This window comes from Harmonia axyridis, chromosome 2 (assembly GCF_914767665.1).
Source record: "Harmonia axyridis chromosome 2, icHarAxyr1.1, whole genome shotgun sequence".
NCBI classification, from domain to species: Eukaryota; Metazoa; Arthropoda; class Insecta; order Coleoptera; family Coccinellidae; genus Harmonia; species Harmonia axyridis.
In genome coordinates, this window is record NC_059502.1 from 21,261,072 (window position 1) to 21,277,502 (window position 16,431).

General features: G+C 31.3%; 1 protein-coding gene across 4 annotated transcripts in view; it reads right to left on the minus strand.

The window, feature by feature from the left end:
• LOC123673699 (protein furry) overlaps window positions 1–14,991 on the minus strand; it is a 66,231-nt gene extending 51,240 nt beyond the window's left edge. For all 4 annotated transcript variants that reach the window (XM_045608312.1, XM_045608311.1, XM_045608313.1 and 1 more), the window contains exons 1-15: window positions 14,645–14,991; window positions 14,422–14,586; window positions 12,021–12,235; window positions 11,491–11,681; window positions 11,200–11,409; window positions 10,396–10,741; window positions 9,794–10,028; window positions 7,941–8,849; window positions 7,277–7,835; window positions 6,326–6,526; window positions 5,508–5,678; window positions 4,187–4,506; window positions 3,696–3,958; window positions 1,950–2,104; window positions 1,737–1,894 (exon numbers count right to left, since the gene is read on the minus strand). In XM_045608312.1, the coding sequence (XP_045464268.1) occupies window positions 1,737–1,894; window positions 1,950–2,104; window positions 3,696–3,958; window positions 4,187–4,506; window positions 5,508–5,678; window positions 6,326–6,526; window positions 7,277–7,835; window positions 7,941–8,849; window positions 9,794–10,028; window positions 10,396–10,741; window positions 11,200–11,409; window positions 11,491–11,681; window positions 12,021–12,235; window positions 14,422–14,586; window positions 14,645–14,675 (4,129 nt within the window). In that variant the 5' untranslated portion in view covers window positions 14,676–14,991. The remainder of the gene's footprint in view (window positions 1–1,736; window positions 1,895–1,949; window positions 2,105–3,695; window positions 3,959–4,186; window positions 4,507–5,507; window positions 5,679–6,325; window positions 6,527–7,276; window positions 7,836–7,940; window positions 8,850–9,793; window positions 10,029–10,395; window positions 10,742–11,199; window positions 11,410–11,490; window positions 11,682–12,020; window positions 12,236–14,421; window positions 14,587–14,644) is intronic.
• Between the last annotated feature and the right edge of the window lie 1,440 nt (window positions 14,992–16,431).

The window sequence follows — 16,431 nt, forward strand, 5'->3', positions numbered from 1 at the left end:
TCTTATTAAAAGGCAACAAAACTAAAAAAATACTTTTGGAATGAAGATATATATGTGTTATAAGGTTTCCAATTGAAATGGTTATAATGGCAACACTGTATTTTATTTTTAAATTCTTGTCATTTGTGCTCAGAAGATTATGCCATTTAATCAAGGAAAGATACATGATTCAATAAAATTTAGAAATTGTTTCACCAGTCAGTGGTCATTTGTGAATACTGGGAGAAATTTAAGAAGGATTTACGGACGGCATTATTCAGTCAATTAACTTATATTGATTGTATTCTAGACAAATATAAAAGTGAATCTTCTTTACACGATACAAGAGTTCCAAGTACTAAGCTGTACTTGGTACCACTTTCAAATTCGTCAACAATATGAAGAATAGTGAGTCGATTAACTGAATAATGCCGTCAATGAATATCTTGATGAGATTAAGTGAATAAAAATGTGTTATACCTAGAAATCATTGTCACCTGCAAAGTTGAACAGGTTTGGTGTGATAATTTTATGGTTTAAAAATGGTTTGTCCTAGTTTGAAGCATTGCAGAGTTACTTCCTGGTTGGAGTGAATATAACGAGCGTTCATTAAAATTCGTGGTAAAGAGTGCTGTGGAAAAATTAGAGTTGGTTTTCTGTGCTCACAAGTAACGTTTATTGAAATTCGTGGTCAAGAGTGTTGTGGAGAAATTAGAGTTGATTTTCTGCGATTACAAGTAGCGCTTAGCTTGTACCATATAGTTCCCAGATTCGAAGAATGTGAACGATTGTCGATATGGTACAAGCTAAGCGCTACTTATAATCACAGAAAATCAGCTCTACAGCACTCTTGACCACGAATTTAAATTAATGCACGTTATTATAATGTAAATGGGACAAAAAATTTATCCTCCTTCAAACTGAAATTATTTTATTCATTCTGTATGTATAGCAACAGTGACAGAAATGCCTCAGTGATTATCATCGATGTTGGACAAAATTGCCTATTTAGAATTCTGCAGGTGCTATTTCAAGAGTTATTGAAAGGTGGGTTATGGTTTTCGCAAGTATGTGGAAGCAAAAATTGTCTTGTCATAATGATGATAATGATTTGCTGATTATAAAATATTCATGAGGTAGGTTAGGAATAAACCATAATTGGAGCAGTGAAACTTCAGAGTATGTTGATTAAATGAAACTGAGGACAGATAACTGATAACAGATTATTTGATTGATTAGAGAGATGGGAAGGTAAGTATTTGATTTTTTTAAATTTGTAGACCATTTGAATCGGTTCTTCAAGAAGTGAAAGGAATATTTGGTGAAGAAAAATTAAGTGGTGTAAGCACTTAATAGAATGGGAAGTTCAAGTGAGGAAAAGTGAAATGATGTAAGCATTTTATGATTATATCAATTAATAATTATTGATCAATTTAATGGGTTTTGTGCCTTGGAATTGCAATTCATATATAATGAAAGATTGCTCTCTGCCCAGAAGATTTTGAAGTTCTATAGTTTTCATCCTGATCAGTTGAAAAAATCCAAAAGAGGATATAAGATTTCACTGAAGGGTGATATTCTTATTGAACTCTGTATAAAACGAATTGGAACATTCTCAAACAAAGAATGACATATTTTTTTGAAATACCACTGATATGAATATAATTATCTGTGAGCAGTAAACAAAACTTGTTAGATTAACCAAATTATTTTCATCACTTATTATTCAAATCCAAGGAAAAAATAATTAAACTCACCGGTATCTCTTTCAAAATGAGGACTAACACTTCCAAAAAATCTCTTGTCGAGAATTTGTAGAAGTTGAAGTGCTGTGTCTCGGATGTGGGTCCTTGGACAGCCGGTGTTCATCAAGGTTACATTGATTACTGCATAATAGTGATCGCAAGGATATTCCCTATATTAAACCATATTGAGTACTACAAAAATTTCCATATAAAACTGGAGCTTACCTTGTGCTGAACATGTATGACAACGCAAGAAAACATTCATCGGCCACTGGATAATTATATGTGAAGCACTTTTCGATAAGCCAGTCAACAAGTAATCCAATATCAGGGTTGGCTTCCAGAAGTAGAATGATGGTTTCTTGGGCGAGTTTGAAAACCTTAGAGTAATTTTGATAATTGAGTTTGAAGAAATATCAACACAAGACAAAAAAGGGTTATTGAACTAAAATTAGCAGGTCACAGCTTGCTGTACATTAAGATTAACTACATGAGATTCCCCTTATCAATTAAAGCAATTTTTCATTTACCATTTTTCCAGATTCAGCTCAGGTAAAAAATTATAAGGATTTAAAAGTCTATAATGTCTATACGCTTTATTACGCTAGAGACCATTGATTTATATGAGGGTTTCACTATTATTTATTTTAAAGAGTTTGTCATTGCGGAAAGTCCTTATTTGTTAATTTTTTTATTGAAGAATAAATATATGCATCATATAACTGTCCGAACAAACATTATTCTTGTATGAACTTTCCATTAAAAATATTATATGTCTTGTCAAAGGCTGAAAATGTGGTTCTTCTAAATTTAAAAATAAAGACATGAAAACGTATTTTGAATTCTTGCAAGTGATAGAAAAGGAAGGTAAATCAGAGGAACATTTGAGATTGCTTCCCTCATCCTGAAAATTGGTGGGATTTATAACACGCTGAGGGAGAGGAGTAGTTAAACTTTGGCAGATCACGAGAATGCCACATGGTATAAACCCCTCTTAATGGATCCACAATAGACGAATGCACTTCTGTTCTTATAATGCTTACACCACTGAGATATACAGAATTCGAACATTGAAGTTCTATGAATTATATTAATTATTTGCAATAATGTTTCTGGTTTCGCGAATAATTATGTTGGATTTGTATATTATAAAAAAGAGGAGGTGCACTTGCTCAAACAGTTGTGATTACGTTATGATCCAGCGAGCCAGCTTCAAAGTAAAATAATGATGAACATTTTAATTGTTATTGAGAAATAGGTGAAAAATGCCATTTTGATCATATATAGTATTTCATTCTGTATGCTACTCCCTTTGGAAAATGATTTCATATCAATTGATATCAAAATGTATATGAAATATGGTATTATTGTTCTATATCAAGTGATGTAAAGCAAATATTTCTCGATCAAATTTAGAATCATTGATTCTGTAGCAGTAATGAAAAAATCTGTACCTTGTGAGGAAGTAAAGAATCTATGATTATTATTATAAAAAAACATTGTGAATCCAAATAATTTGTTGAATTTTCCACTGATTTTATATCGTTCAACCTTGAATATCTTTGTTGTGCAATAAGAATAATGATAATAAAATATATAATAATAAGAAATGTCATTTTCTGAAATGATTGACTATTTTGATAGTGACTTTGAATTATCTCTCATTCTGTATATTCCTATGGATCGTCGAGTCCATAACTTGGAATCCATAAGTAAAAAAAAAATATAATTGAGAAATATGAAAAATATTTTTTGGATCAACCTTTCTTTTCACCTTAGTCGAATCTGGAAAAAAGCGTTTTATTTTATGAGAGTTGTGAAGTGGTACACACAACACTCTCAGATTGGTGGTAGCAGAAGTTGAATGATGATATAATATATTAAGTTCAGGAAACAAGTAATTGAGCATACAGTGTCCATGTGAATTATGCAAATTGAGTTAAACAAAGTTTGTAAAAATGAAAGACTTACTTTTTCCTCATTGCTATTAAGCATCCTATCCAACCAAGGGTAATAGGGAGATTCTTCAACCCAATCATTTGGACTGAAGCAACGTCCACTGCACAAAACTGCACTCATTGATTGAAGGACAGCATATTGGAAATCACTTATTTTTTCTTGATCTCCTTCATTTGTGGTACTTGGTTTCAAAGCGTACTTCCCTGCTGACTGAGAAAATAGTAGGAATATTTTTCTGCGAAGTTCTCTTTTCAATAAATTAGCCCTCTTTTCCACTAAAAAAAAATTTTTTTATTTATATGTAGTAGGGAAGAATGAATGAGGCAAAGATGTATATTATGAATTGGGGTTAAATAGTAATTTATAAAAGTTATGTTATTAATTTGTGGAAGATTTTGTTCTACCTAAGTTGTAATTGAAATGTTAGGTAAAAAACTTATGATCATGGCCTGGAGTTCTGATGTGAACTTTCCAGCAATTTCAATATACCTCTCATTACTTACAATCGAAATTTTCAAACATTTTCTTTATGAAATTGCAGAAGTGCAGTATCAATTCAACTGCACCCGGTGAATTTTTATCTGTTTCAAGTTCCAAGTGGTACCTCACTGCTTCGATAAATTCAATTATTTGGGGAATTAGAGTAAGCCTATGCTTATCAATAGTCCACGAACTGGCGCCTAGAGTTCCTTTGTCGGCTAATTGTTCAAATAACTTTATCAGTGTCAAACGAAGAGGATTTTTCCTTCTCCTTCTTCTAACATTTTCTTGTTTTTTCTCAAATATATCTTTAATGAAAGGAACTAATTCTTCAAGAAGGTCCCTGAAAACAAAAGTCAATGAATTAGTTGATGGCTGGCAATTTTGTATGTTGATATGGAATTTAACGTGTTATCAAAATAATGAAGCAGGTCATAATGAATCAACTCTAAATAATTCTCCAGAGCATTGAAAATAGTTTTATGGCTTCTGAAGGTACTATTGTTATAGTGAAATGCATGTAGTGGTTTGAAAAATCATTACTTCTAAGGATTTTTTTTACACCAAAAGGAACACCAAACAGAAATTTCATAGCATTTTCTTAGCATATCTCTATAAATGAAAGTAAGACATCTAAGATGCTGATATCTCTGTATTATTGTATGGTATAGAATCCTGGACACTTGTAGAAGTTCCACGAAAAAACAGAGCAATTGAAATGTGGCTATATAGGAGAATGTTCAGAATATTATGGACAACTCATCTAACAAACATAGAAGTGCTTAAAAGAATGAAATAACATCTAGAAATCATGTACCCCATTAAGAGAAAAAACTCAAATATCTGGGGCATGTAATGAGAAATAAATACAAAGACTTCAGGCTATAATACAAGGGGAAATGATGAGTAAAAGAGGTCTCGGAAGGAGAAGGACCTCATTGTTGCAAAACATGAGAACATGATTTGCGAAAAACTTAGCAGAACTATTTCAAGCTGCTATCAACAAAGTCATGATTGCCAACATCCAAAATGGATAGGTACCTGAAGAAGAAAAATACTATTCCAACACACATTTTGAACCCAAAATATTATTTAAATATAATTCATCTACTCAGAGATTAATCAATTCTACAGTGCTCAAATATAAAATCGTGAAAATTTGATATTTAAAATCAATTGTTCATTATGCAAATCTTACTTGCAAAATCCCTCCTAACATTTTGTGGAATATGTACTTGTAAATTATTGATAAGATATAATTCTATGAGAATCATTTGTTTTATCTGAATTTCAAATAATTCAGTTATGAGATATGTAAAAGCTTGATATTGTTTTAATACTTACCCTAAGGCATCGTGATGAATATGACCTAAGGCATATATTGTAGTATCTCTAACATCGGGAACTTCACAGCGTAAGAATGGTACCACCAGCTTGTAGAGGTTAGTAGGAGATACACTTGCTAATTTATTTTCGATTTTTTCATTACTGCTAAGGCTGCTGTCTGTATTAGAACTAAAATATTGAAAGTTATGTAAATGTCAACGTTTTATTTTGAAAGAAAAAATCAAAAAGCATGCATATCTCAAAATATTATATTGATAATACTTTACTACTGGATATTATGCTATCATACATCATCTAATTCTAACTAGGTATTTTTTTATTTACGTCAAATAAAGCACCGAATAAAAACTTGTTATATCTACAATGAAAAATGCATAAGAAGAAAAAAGTAAAGATAGAGTATGCAAGACAAAATGAGAAATACATTTTTATTAATTTTTTTGGTTATGAATGTATTTTGGAAGATTTGTTAGTATTTTAATAATCATTCAATTATATCATTAGTTCCCACAATTTCGACAAAATAAATACTTCAAATCCAATAATCTAACTACAGGATCTCAAGAAATGACAATCCTTTTTTGGAATCAGACTCAAATTTTGAACACTCAACTGAATTAAAAAAAATCCTATGATCATATATATCGTGAAGCTTTCCTCGACTTTTTTATTATTCAAATCGTCCTTTTCGAAAACATCTGAAAATGCACTTAAAGGAAAAAAATGTTATTGAAGCTGAAATAAAGAAATAAACGCAAGATATTTCATAAAAGTAATTCAGAATTATGGAAGCATTTTCTAATTTGAATTATTACCTTGAACTTGAGTCGGGACTAACACATCTTATTGGTGGAGGCTGTGGTATGGGAATAACTGGAGGAGTTATTCGGGGTAATACTCGACAAGCTAATGTTATGTAATTTTTATAAAGATGCAAGTATGCATCCTTTTCACTTGGTGTTTTTTTGACAGCTGTGGAACTCCTCAATAGCGAAGCTCTGTTATCATTCAATGGTCTGGAAATAAAATAAAATTTGTTGGTATCAATAAACTGATTAAAATTGAATTTATTTATTTATTCTTGACCTTAAATACTGTAGGTATAAGGCAATGTGAAAATGTCTGAAAACAAAATAGATTATGAACGTTCAAAAGTTATAGTATACAATGTACTTTAAAATATTTCCTACAATATTCAGGTCGCTCAATGAATATTTGGCAAGACTAGGAAAGATCAATATTCAGGAAAATATTCAAACAGAAGAGGTAGTGTTGAGGAGCGCAATAAAAATCTGAGGAAAACATTGGAAACACACTTCTCATTTCAAAACTGTAATATCAAATGAAAAGAATAAATCAAAAAACTCTGCCTTTGGTTGTGGTACAATGTTTCCTTGTTGTTCTCATTCTTTGAAAATCTTGTGTCACTCAATCTGAATTACAATAATAAATTTCATCAATATAACAGACAGACACGAGAACAAATTTGTTAAGAATTGTTTAAAATGCATTATGCAAGTGAAAATTTTCAATTTTGAAATCAAAAATAGTTTTTATCACATCTTCTGTTGACTCAATCCTTGAAATTTAATGAAAATCGTTTGAAAGTTTTGACAAAATGGATAAAACTGTATCTCATAAACAAATAGACCAAGAACCATTTCCAACACTGATGCAGACGAATTTTCAATTCTTTTCATAACAATTTTATATTCACACTTGCAAATTCTCAAAATTTAAAAATATATTAATATTGGCTCACTCACGTAACATCCACCACAGAGTATAAGGTATTCAATCGGGAGAAAACGATAGGCCAGATATTCGATATGAGGGTAGGGCACTGATCAATTAACCTTCCAGTATCAAAGAAATCAAACAAAACGCTGCACCATGGATCCACTACTGTAAACGAATAAGAATTCCCACTCTTTATGGTACCATCTTCACACAGTCCAGCAGTCCATACATTAGAATTTCTTTCACTCAACCACTGCAGATCAATAGAGGAGTTTGACTGTACAGCAGACTTTTCGGCAGGCGGTAACAAATATAGATACTTTTCTATAATTTTCGGACAACATTTGTCCATAACTTCTATAGCAGCTATATTGCTTATATTGAGTAACTTGAATAGTGTTTTTACTTCTTTCAATATTAAAACTGAGACTCTTCTTGTGGTAAGTCGATTATTGCACAGCATTACCATAGCTAGGGCTTCCACCATATTTAAAGCGAAATTTAAGCTTTCAATTTTAACTGTATCAGTCTTTTTCGCGAGGGTTGAATCAACTACGCTAGATTTGAATTCATTGTAATCTCTGCCTAGAAACAAAAATTAGGAAAATAATATCTATCATCAAGATAAAAATGTAAAAAAAATTGAAGATTTGTCATAACTTTCCATAGAATAAAGTAGGAAATACTTACTCATCCTAGGAACCATACTACTTCCCGAAATTGCATTTTTCCAAGTAATCAGTAAATTTAGTACCATTTTCAACCCGTTATCCATTAATTGAGGGGAAGTGTCCAAAATATCCTTCATCAAGAATTGAGTTAACCCCCATATTACATCATGTCTCCAGTCAGGAAGATCGAATACCAACGTTTGTAGGCTCTGATAGGCCAAGGCTCTAACTTCTTCATCCATGTGAACTGTTAATCTACTTAATAAATCAACCAGTTCTGCACTAGTCATATCATCTGGAATCAGTCTAGGAACTGCAGCTACGCAAGTTCTGAATAAGTCCATTTTTGGTTTTCGTTCTCCCAACATTAATTCCTCTGGCTTCAGCAGATTTTGTGTGTTAGTCATCAAAAAAGGTTTACCCAAGCTGGAATCTAAAGTAACAAGAATTTCAGCAAATGCTGTTCGCACAGAAGGAAAATATGAACTCATTCCAATTGATCCTATGGTGTCTTCTGTTAAAACTTTATTTTTGAAGGTTTTCTTTACTCTCAGCGTATTACCACTTGGCATTATGCCAACTGATCTGGGCATGGGTGGTTCTCCTTCCTTCTCTTGTAAACTGTCGGCTATAACGAGGAATGCCCGCAGTCCAATACTCATTCTTTCAGGAGTTAATATTATTTTTATAGGTTTGCCTACAGAAAGTAGGTCATAAATTATTTCTTTCATAGAAAAATCTAGCCTTTCTTGGGCGATGAAGTGAATAATTTTTACAAATATGTTTAATGGGGTATCTCTTGGTACTACAACCTTGGATCCCTTCGGAAAGAGTGAATTAACAATGCTAAGAATTCTTGATTGGGTAACTGAATTACTTTCACATTTGAGCCTGATCACATAAACCCAAAGAAGGCGATACATCGATTCTGGAAAAAAAAGTAATATTCAACTTTCAATTAACCAAAAAAAATAGAAAAAAACTGCAAATTTTAAAATAATATCCTCCTATCTCATAGAATATTTGATCAAGAGCAGTTCACAAAATAAACACAAAACTGAATCGCGTAAAACAATGGATTGCTACTCCAAGCAAAACCCGATTTGAATAGAATAAATATGATGATTATGTATGGTAATCGATTTTTGTACCAAATTTCATCCAAATAACTCCAACATTGAAACTTGGATTCTACCAATGATCTAATAATACATAAATAGATGAGCCCTTAGGTGGTTGTTCAGTTCAGAGCATTGACTCAAACATAAAATAGACAAAGATTGGGTCTCCGCTCAGGTGATTATGAAGGAGAGAATAAAGAAGCTTGAATTGAACCAATGATAAAAAGAACCTAATAAACTTTACAGGTACATTGAAAGTTTGTCGCCTGGGAGTTTCCAAACTATCGGAAGAAATTCTAAATGGGGCTGATTTTACCTGTTTATTCAATCAAAATAATATTTTGGGTATTATACCTATTTATTTCAAGAGATTTTAAGAGTGTTATATTCTTATTTTTCATATTTAAAGGCACCATAGACTCCAGAAATTGTGAAATGTTCATGCACAAATCTCAAATCATTTAGACTATACTTACATCATCATAAAGATAATTATTTAAAAATTGTCCAATTTATAATCATTCATTTGCGCCGATTTCTATTTCTGCCAGATTCCAAATACCCAAGTTTTCATTTGTTTTGAAATTGACTATCTTATAAAAACGGAATTTACATTGATGATAATAATGACATACTCACTGATATGTTTTGGAATACTATTCAACTATCTAGCAAAATATGAGGTGAAAATAAATAAAAATATCAAATCAAGTTATAATGTTCAGATAATTGAAAAGTGAATTCAACTTACCCAGAGCAACTCGACACATTTTCAGATCTCTGTTTTTGAGATGTTGTAGGCAAACAATAAGGAAGGAAGGCCAATTTTGTAGAAAGAATTGCTTCTGGCTGACGCACAATAAACATGTTAACAATGGAAAGAGGGCCAATCTATGTTTTGATTTGGTGATGGAATCTAGTCCTTGGAAAAATAAAGTTTCCACGAAATGTTTCAGACATGGTACATTTACTTCATTTTTAACAGCCTGAAAAATAGTTCAAGTTAAATTACAAGAAATGAAATATATTTTCAATAAGGGAATGAAATCTAATGGCATGCAGGCAATTTTTTTATTACATTTTTACATTTCCTGCAAACCTCAGAATCACTAGTTGTGCACTGAAATAGTGATTCGAAGGTGGCGGATTCAAATCTGGCTCAAGAAGATACATTTTCTGGAATAAGAAAATTGTCTTCATGCCATTATATTATTCCTTCATAATTATTTTCTGACATTGAAACCATTAGTAATAATTTCAATATTACTATTAAATTTTAATGATTCAATTTTGAATTAATTATATCTCTAATGATGTTCCATCTGCTATTAATCTTTTATTGAAAGAACTTACTGCAGCAACTGGCACCAGTATTTCCACGAATAAGCCAGCTAATGCATGCTTTATATCTTTATCTTTAACTTCAAGAAAATATTGTGCGCACTCCTGCATGAATTGAAAGGAAGCCTCGAATTCTTCTATTGGTACCATTTTCACTCTGAAGAATTTCATTCCCATCAATAAACTTATTATACTTTGGGTTGTATTAGGACTAGGTTCCCTAGATCTCAGCTCTTTGAGTTCATTCATAAATCTAGTTCTGACTGACATAAATCGGGATTGTGCCAAAACTCCTACGACTTCTGCATAGAGATCGGCAATTATGTGTATATTTGCTGCATTTGGATTATTCTGTATGCTGAAATGAGATAGCATTCATTGAAATTGAGTTAATTACTTTATCACAATAATCATTAGAGAAAACTTGAAGTATATAACACAATAACTATATAAATATTGATCTGAAGATGAATTAAATATAACAAGCATGTCACAGTTATAGTATATCCAAAATCACTTGAACTAGTCCAAAAAACACTTGCCCAGATGTCCCTTTGAAGTAGGTACCGTGATCTGCTAAATACAAGGTTTATTTTAAGTATTGTTAGGCAACTGCTACTGCTAGTGACTTTGGATATAATATACCATTATTCTGCAATATCACAGCTAAGTCTAAAATTTGCGACATTGATTTTTATTGTTCAGAAATCAATATACCTTTCTCATATAATCATAATTTTGTGAATATATACAGAATATTTAAATTATCGATTTTTACTTTGATCGGGTAAGAAGATTCCAATCTGATTTACTTACCCTTCTTTGTACTTGAAATGTTTAAATGCTAAATTTTCTATGTATTGCACAAGATCTTCATGCCCAGGATGGAAAGATAATTGTTTCAGAACCTCAATCAAGACTAAGCAGAATATGAACTCTACAGCTAAATCCCTTTTCTCTTTTTGTATTTCTGCTTCAGACCTTTCTCCAGTTTCTGTTGTTCCTCCTGATACAATAGATATAATGCTGCAACGGGAAAAACCTAATGTGAGAATATACAATACTAAATATTTCAACTACAAAGTGAGAAACAAAAATAATGCATGCCTTTTTTGTTGTTTCGGGTCTGTTTTTTTCAGTTCTGGGATTGTTACTTCAGACATCTGTCTCTCATACCAAGAAAAAAGGGCTTTCAATAAAGATGGCAAGCAATGTTCAGCCACTGATCCGAAAGCACTCAGTAGTTGATCAAATTGAGCATCTTCACCTCTCTGTAAGGCTTTAGATAATGTTTTTTCCTGGAAAAAACAAATAAAAACTCTGTTTATACTATAATCTATCATTTTCTCCTATTTCCTCTTCAAGTTTTCAAGCAGATTTTAGCTTGAAAAATACAAAAAAAAGTTTTCCAGGAAGATTTGAACCTAGGCACTTATGCTTAAAACACCAGCACTTTGAGGATTGGGTTATACTTCTTGTCAGATAATTTTGCAGTTACATTTCATTAATATATACAAATATTATGGGATGAATAATCAAATATTATTTAATAATAATGAAAACATTAACCACTAATTAGATTGATCATTGTTTTCAATATTAAATAATATCATCTACTCATAAACTAATGAGCTTACCTTAACTTGGGAATCATTCAACACAGAGTCAATTTTTTTCTCTGCTAAAACAGTAAATACTGCAAATAAACTTCTCATCACATATTCTCCTGGTCTAATATCCATATCAACTGCCATTCCAGGAACTTGTGATGATGTTCTTTCCTTTTGCGCACCCCATGGCAGAAGAATATCTCTATGATAAATATTACGGTTTGCAGTTTTATTATCGGAATCTGAAAGAAGTGTTGATATTTTTTAATTTGATTCCTTGATTGATAACATGAAACTTAGTTTGTATAGTATGCAAGAAAAACTGTACATGAGTTGAACAATAGTAGCTTCATCTATCAATCAATATTCAAGTCAAAAACTTTATTTTTGATATCACTCTTATTTCATTGAAGGGAAAACCATGTTTTTGATGATAAATTGATGAAATTAACAATACATCTTTCAGGAAATCTCTTTCTTTCAAAAACGTGATTATGTTCAGAGATAATTTCATATCACACTTTTAGCTATGTAGTAATTTTTTGACAATTTTCTTATAATAATAATCATAATTGAATTAATTTTTTTCAATTTGAGTGATCTGCATGGTTGCATTATGGGATAATGGCGATCTTCAGGAAAATATCTCAATATTCCATATGCTGTATAAAGCCACGAAATATACATAATACTTTCAGATTCATTAATAGTAGCTAATACAACCTTGATCTGACAATATCGGAGACCTGGTGTCTAGAGCGGACAACATTACAGGTACTTATGCCTAGGTCTCCCCCTTTAGACAAATATGAAATAATGAATTGTATGTACTATATCAAACTGTAGACAAAATTTATTTGATATGTAGAGTGCTTAGACAAGTCGATGTAAAGATATACATGGATCAGTTGGCTATTTTTTCATAGTACATGGTTGAGCAAAATATCAAAAAATCTTGTTCCCAAAATTTTCATTGTCTCTCTCCTAGTGCCCTGTTTCTAACACATTCAATTGAAAAAACTGCATATCTATGTTCTGAGATATTCTTATGTGCAAATTTATCTCTCTTTTACTGTTATGGTAGACTCTTTGCGCAAGGATCAAAATTGTGAAAAAGAAAGTAGCATAATAAAATGGAATTGATCCATGTAAAATCTTTCTCAAGTCACTAATGAGGCTTTTTGCATTTCAATATTGAAAATTTTCAATGTTGAGAGCACCAGCATTGAAATTAAAGGGAGATTCAACAGTTCTTGAAATGATAGAAACAGTTATTGAATGTAAGTCTTACTCAAATTAAAATTAGTGTGAATCTTATCGTGTTCATTACATCAACAATATTCATTGGACATTCTGTTCAATTATTCTATTACATTATTTGAACTACATAACTGTAAAGGTCAAATAACAGAATTAGTTACCTCAGCATAGTAGCTAATTCTTCTGTATCAGAGATAATTTTTAGAACAAAAAGTGTTTTTTTCTCAGCAAAAATATATTATACAATAATAGTTGAATAATTATTCCAGAAAACACATCTCCTTGAAAGGGTGAAAACATAAAATAATGTTTTTTTTTTCAATTCTTTCAGTATTTTTTTTTGTGACAATCATCACTTTTCTAAATGATCTCACCAATTCCCTTTTACAATTATAGAAATTATATTCATCATGGATCATTTGAAGTCTAAATAATTTCATTTCCTTCGATTAGGCATGTTAAGATGATTGCTATTAGCTCTCCTCTCTTATTAAGGGAAACAGGGGTTGATTTTTTAATGTAGATATATTTTTCATGAAGCCTTCTTTTCCTTTGAATTTTCTGATTACATATTACTTTCCTACATATTTTTCAATGAATCAGATGTGATAAAGACTTCAACAAATTTATCGTGTAAACAGGAAATTTGAATCAGTTTGTTTTAATAAAATTTATTAAGATTAAACAAGAATCAGATAAGGCTTCGAATAAGAAGTTTATAAGGTTTCAAAACAATAATTAAAATAATATCTGGGGGAAATGAACATATTCTCGATTTCTCAATATTTACTTTTTATTTGAAATGAAAAAATTCAAGCAAGAAGAGAAAAAATAGTTGAGCCCAATAATGTCTCAATATTATAAATGAATATATTATTGAAATAACAATGTTAATTATCTTACTTTTTTCCTTTAATCCAGCAGGTTTACCCATGAGTGAAACTTTGCATAGTATTTTAATAAGAAATATAATAACTCAGAAGTTATTAGAGTTAGAGATAAAATCCTATAAGAATTCAATCTAAAGATCAGGTACCTTCGATGATAACTTCAATGTTGTTAAGGTTGAAAAACTTCTGAATTGATATAATGCATAAAAACTTTCTTTAAGAAAGTATTGTGGTTAAGACAAACACCCAACAAAAATTAGGTAAACTTTAGACTTTACCAGCAATCGAGGATGGATTAGTTGAGTTATCATCGTTCCCTAGGGATGCTTGGATAGTAGAACCAGATAAAGTACTTTTTTCTGTTATACCTGAGGCTGTATCACTATGAGTATCGGAGCAGACACTATGAGATCCTTCGGCATCTGAATCATTTGATACGAGATCTGAAAATTCCGATATATCTCAATTGCAGAAATTCCAATAAATTTTCGAAAAGCATACCATGATCATGTTCTGTTAGGGAGTCGGACATAATGAATCAAAAAACAAAGGCAGGTACTGCTGTTTTCAATTAATTGATAATTTAGTGGTCGATAGAATTAAAATTACTGGAGCTACATTGAAATATAACATTAATTATTATTAATTATACTACTTTATAATATTGTTAACGATACACAAATCTAAAACCTGATAAATATAAATCTTAATACTTCAAAGACTGTCGACAATTTTATTCTAACGCACCGAAGCGTAGTAAGTGACAGTTCGACTAAAAGTAAATTTGATTGAGGTTAGTTACACTTCATAGTTTGGAACTACTCTTTCCTCATTCGTTGAAAATCTTCGTCTCAAATTGAAAGAAGCTACGTTTTTTTGATTTTTTGTGAAAATTTGATCGATCCCTTTGAATTCATTCGCTCTCAAATGAATTAATTTGATGGTTTTTTTATTTATATTTTTTCAATGCTTCTTTCATCTTTTCCAATGTGTTAACAATATTTATCTATAAAATGCAGATTTCAATCATCTTATCTGCCCAGATGTAGAATTATTGATAATGACAAAATTAGATGAAAATGAATATGATATGCAATTGCAATTTAATCTTTATTTACAGATAGACATGCAATTAATATTCGGAAAAATTGAATGAATTCAATTTTTAAAAATAATCAACATTATCTGATAGAGGTGAATAGTTTATGAGAAATCAAATTGAAATAATGTTTCTGGTTATACTATTATCACGAAATTCTACATAAACATTTGTTTTGTTATTCTATTGCGACAAAATGAGTATCAATTCGATACTTTTTTTATTTGCAGAAGTTATTAAAGTATAATTATACAATTGTTTTTCAATTTATTTATACTCAATATTTCTAATTGGTCGCTATCAAAAGTAAAAAAAATTGCTAAAATTTCTCAGTAAATGTTTTAAACCTATGATAATTCAAAATTTGAACGAATTTTCATCCAAAAGATTAGTTAAGGTTCACTAATGAAAATTTCGAGGAAAGCACAGTCTTAGCATAAGTAGCTTTTGAGCGCTCATTTATTCATGCGCCATTGGAACTCAGATCTATTGTTACAGGAGTATTGGACATTTTTTTCGATGCTTTGCTCAAATTCGCTATGGTTCTAGCAACGAGATCAATAGTCTTGTCTTGGCGAGAATTTTGAAATGTTATATTCTGGAAGTCTTGGGGCGGTATTTACCCCAGGACCTCCCATATATCTACGCCCTTGATGGAGATACTTAGAAACTCAAAATTTTCAGGGTAGGTTCAGATCTCGAATGCGGCGGTTCGTTAATGGGCAAAATCTGACTAGGGGTTCTAGCCAGAACTGTAAAACCTTAGGCTCTGAGTACAATACAAAAACCATTTCGAGCTTGGTGCAAATTTTCGTGAGGATAACGTCATGCAAACCATAAAAAATACAAGCAGAACATCGAAAAATAAATAATAATAATGTGTGGTCTCCAAGGGCGCAATTGGTGCTTCAATGAACTAGCGCTCAAAAGTTATACTGACTTCAAGTAAGTACTTCCCACATTTTATCGATTACAGAGGTGCTCTCTGGTGTACCCCAGGGATCCGTCCTGGGTCCACTGTTGTTTCTTTTATACACTTCAGATTTACCACTTCACCTAGGGCTGCTGTCTTTTTCTTCGCTGATGACCTCAAAATGTCCAATTTCCTATTTCTAATTATTCCACGCTTTAAGACGACCTGGACCGCTTAAATAACTGGATGCTTCCTCTCAACATATGCAAGTGCTCC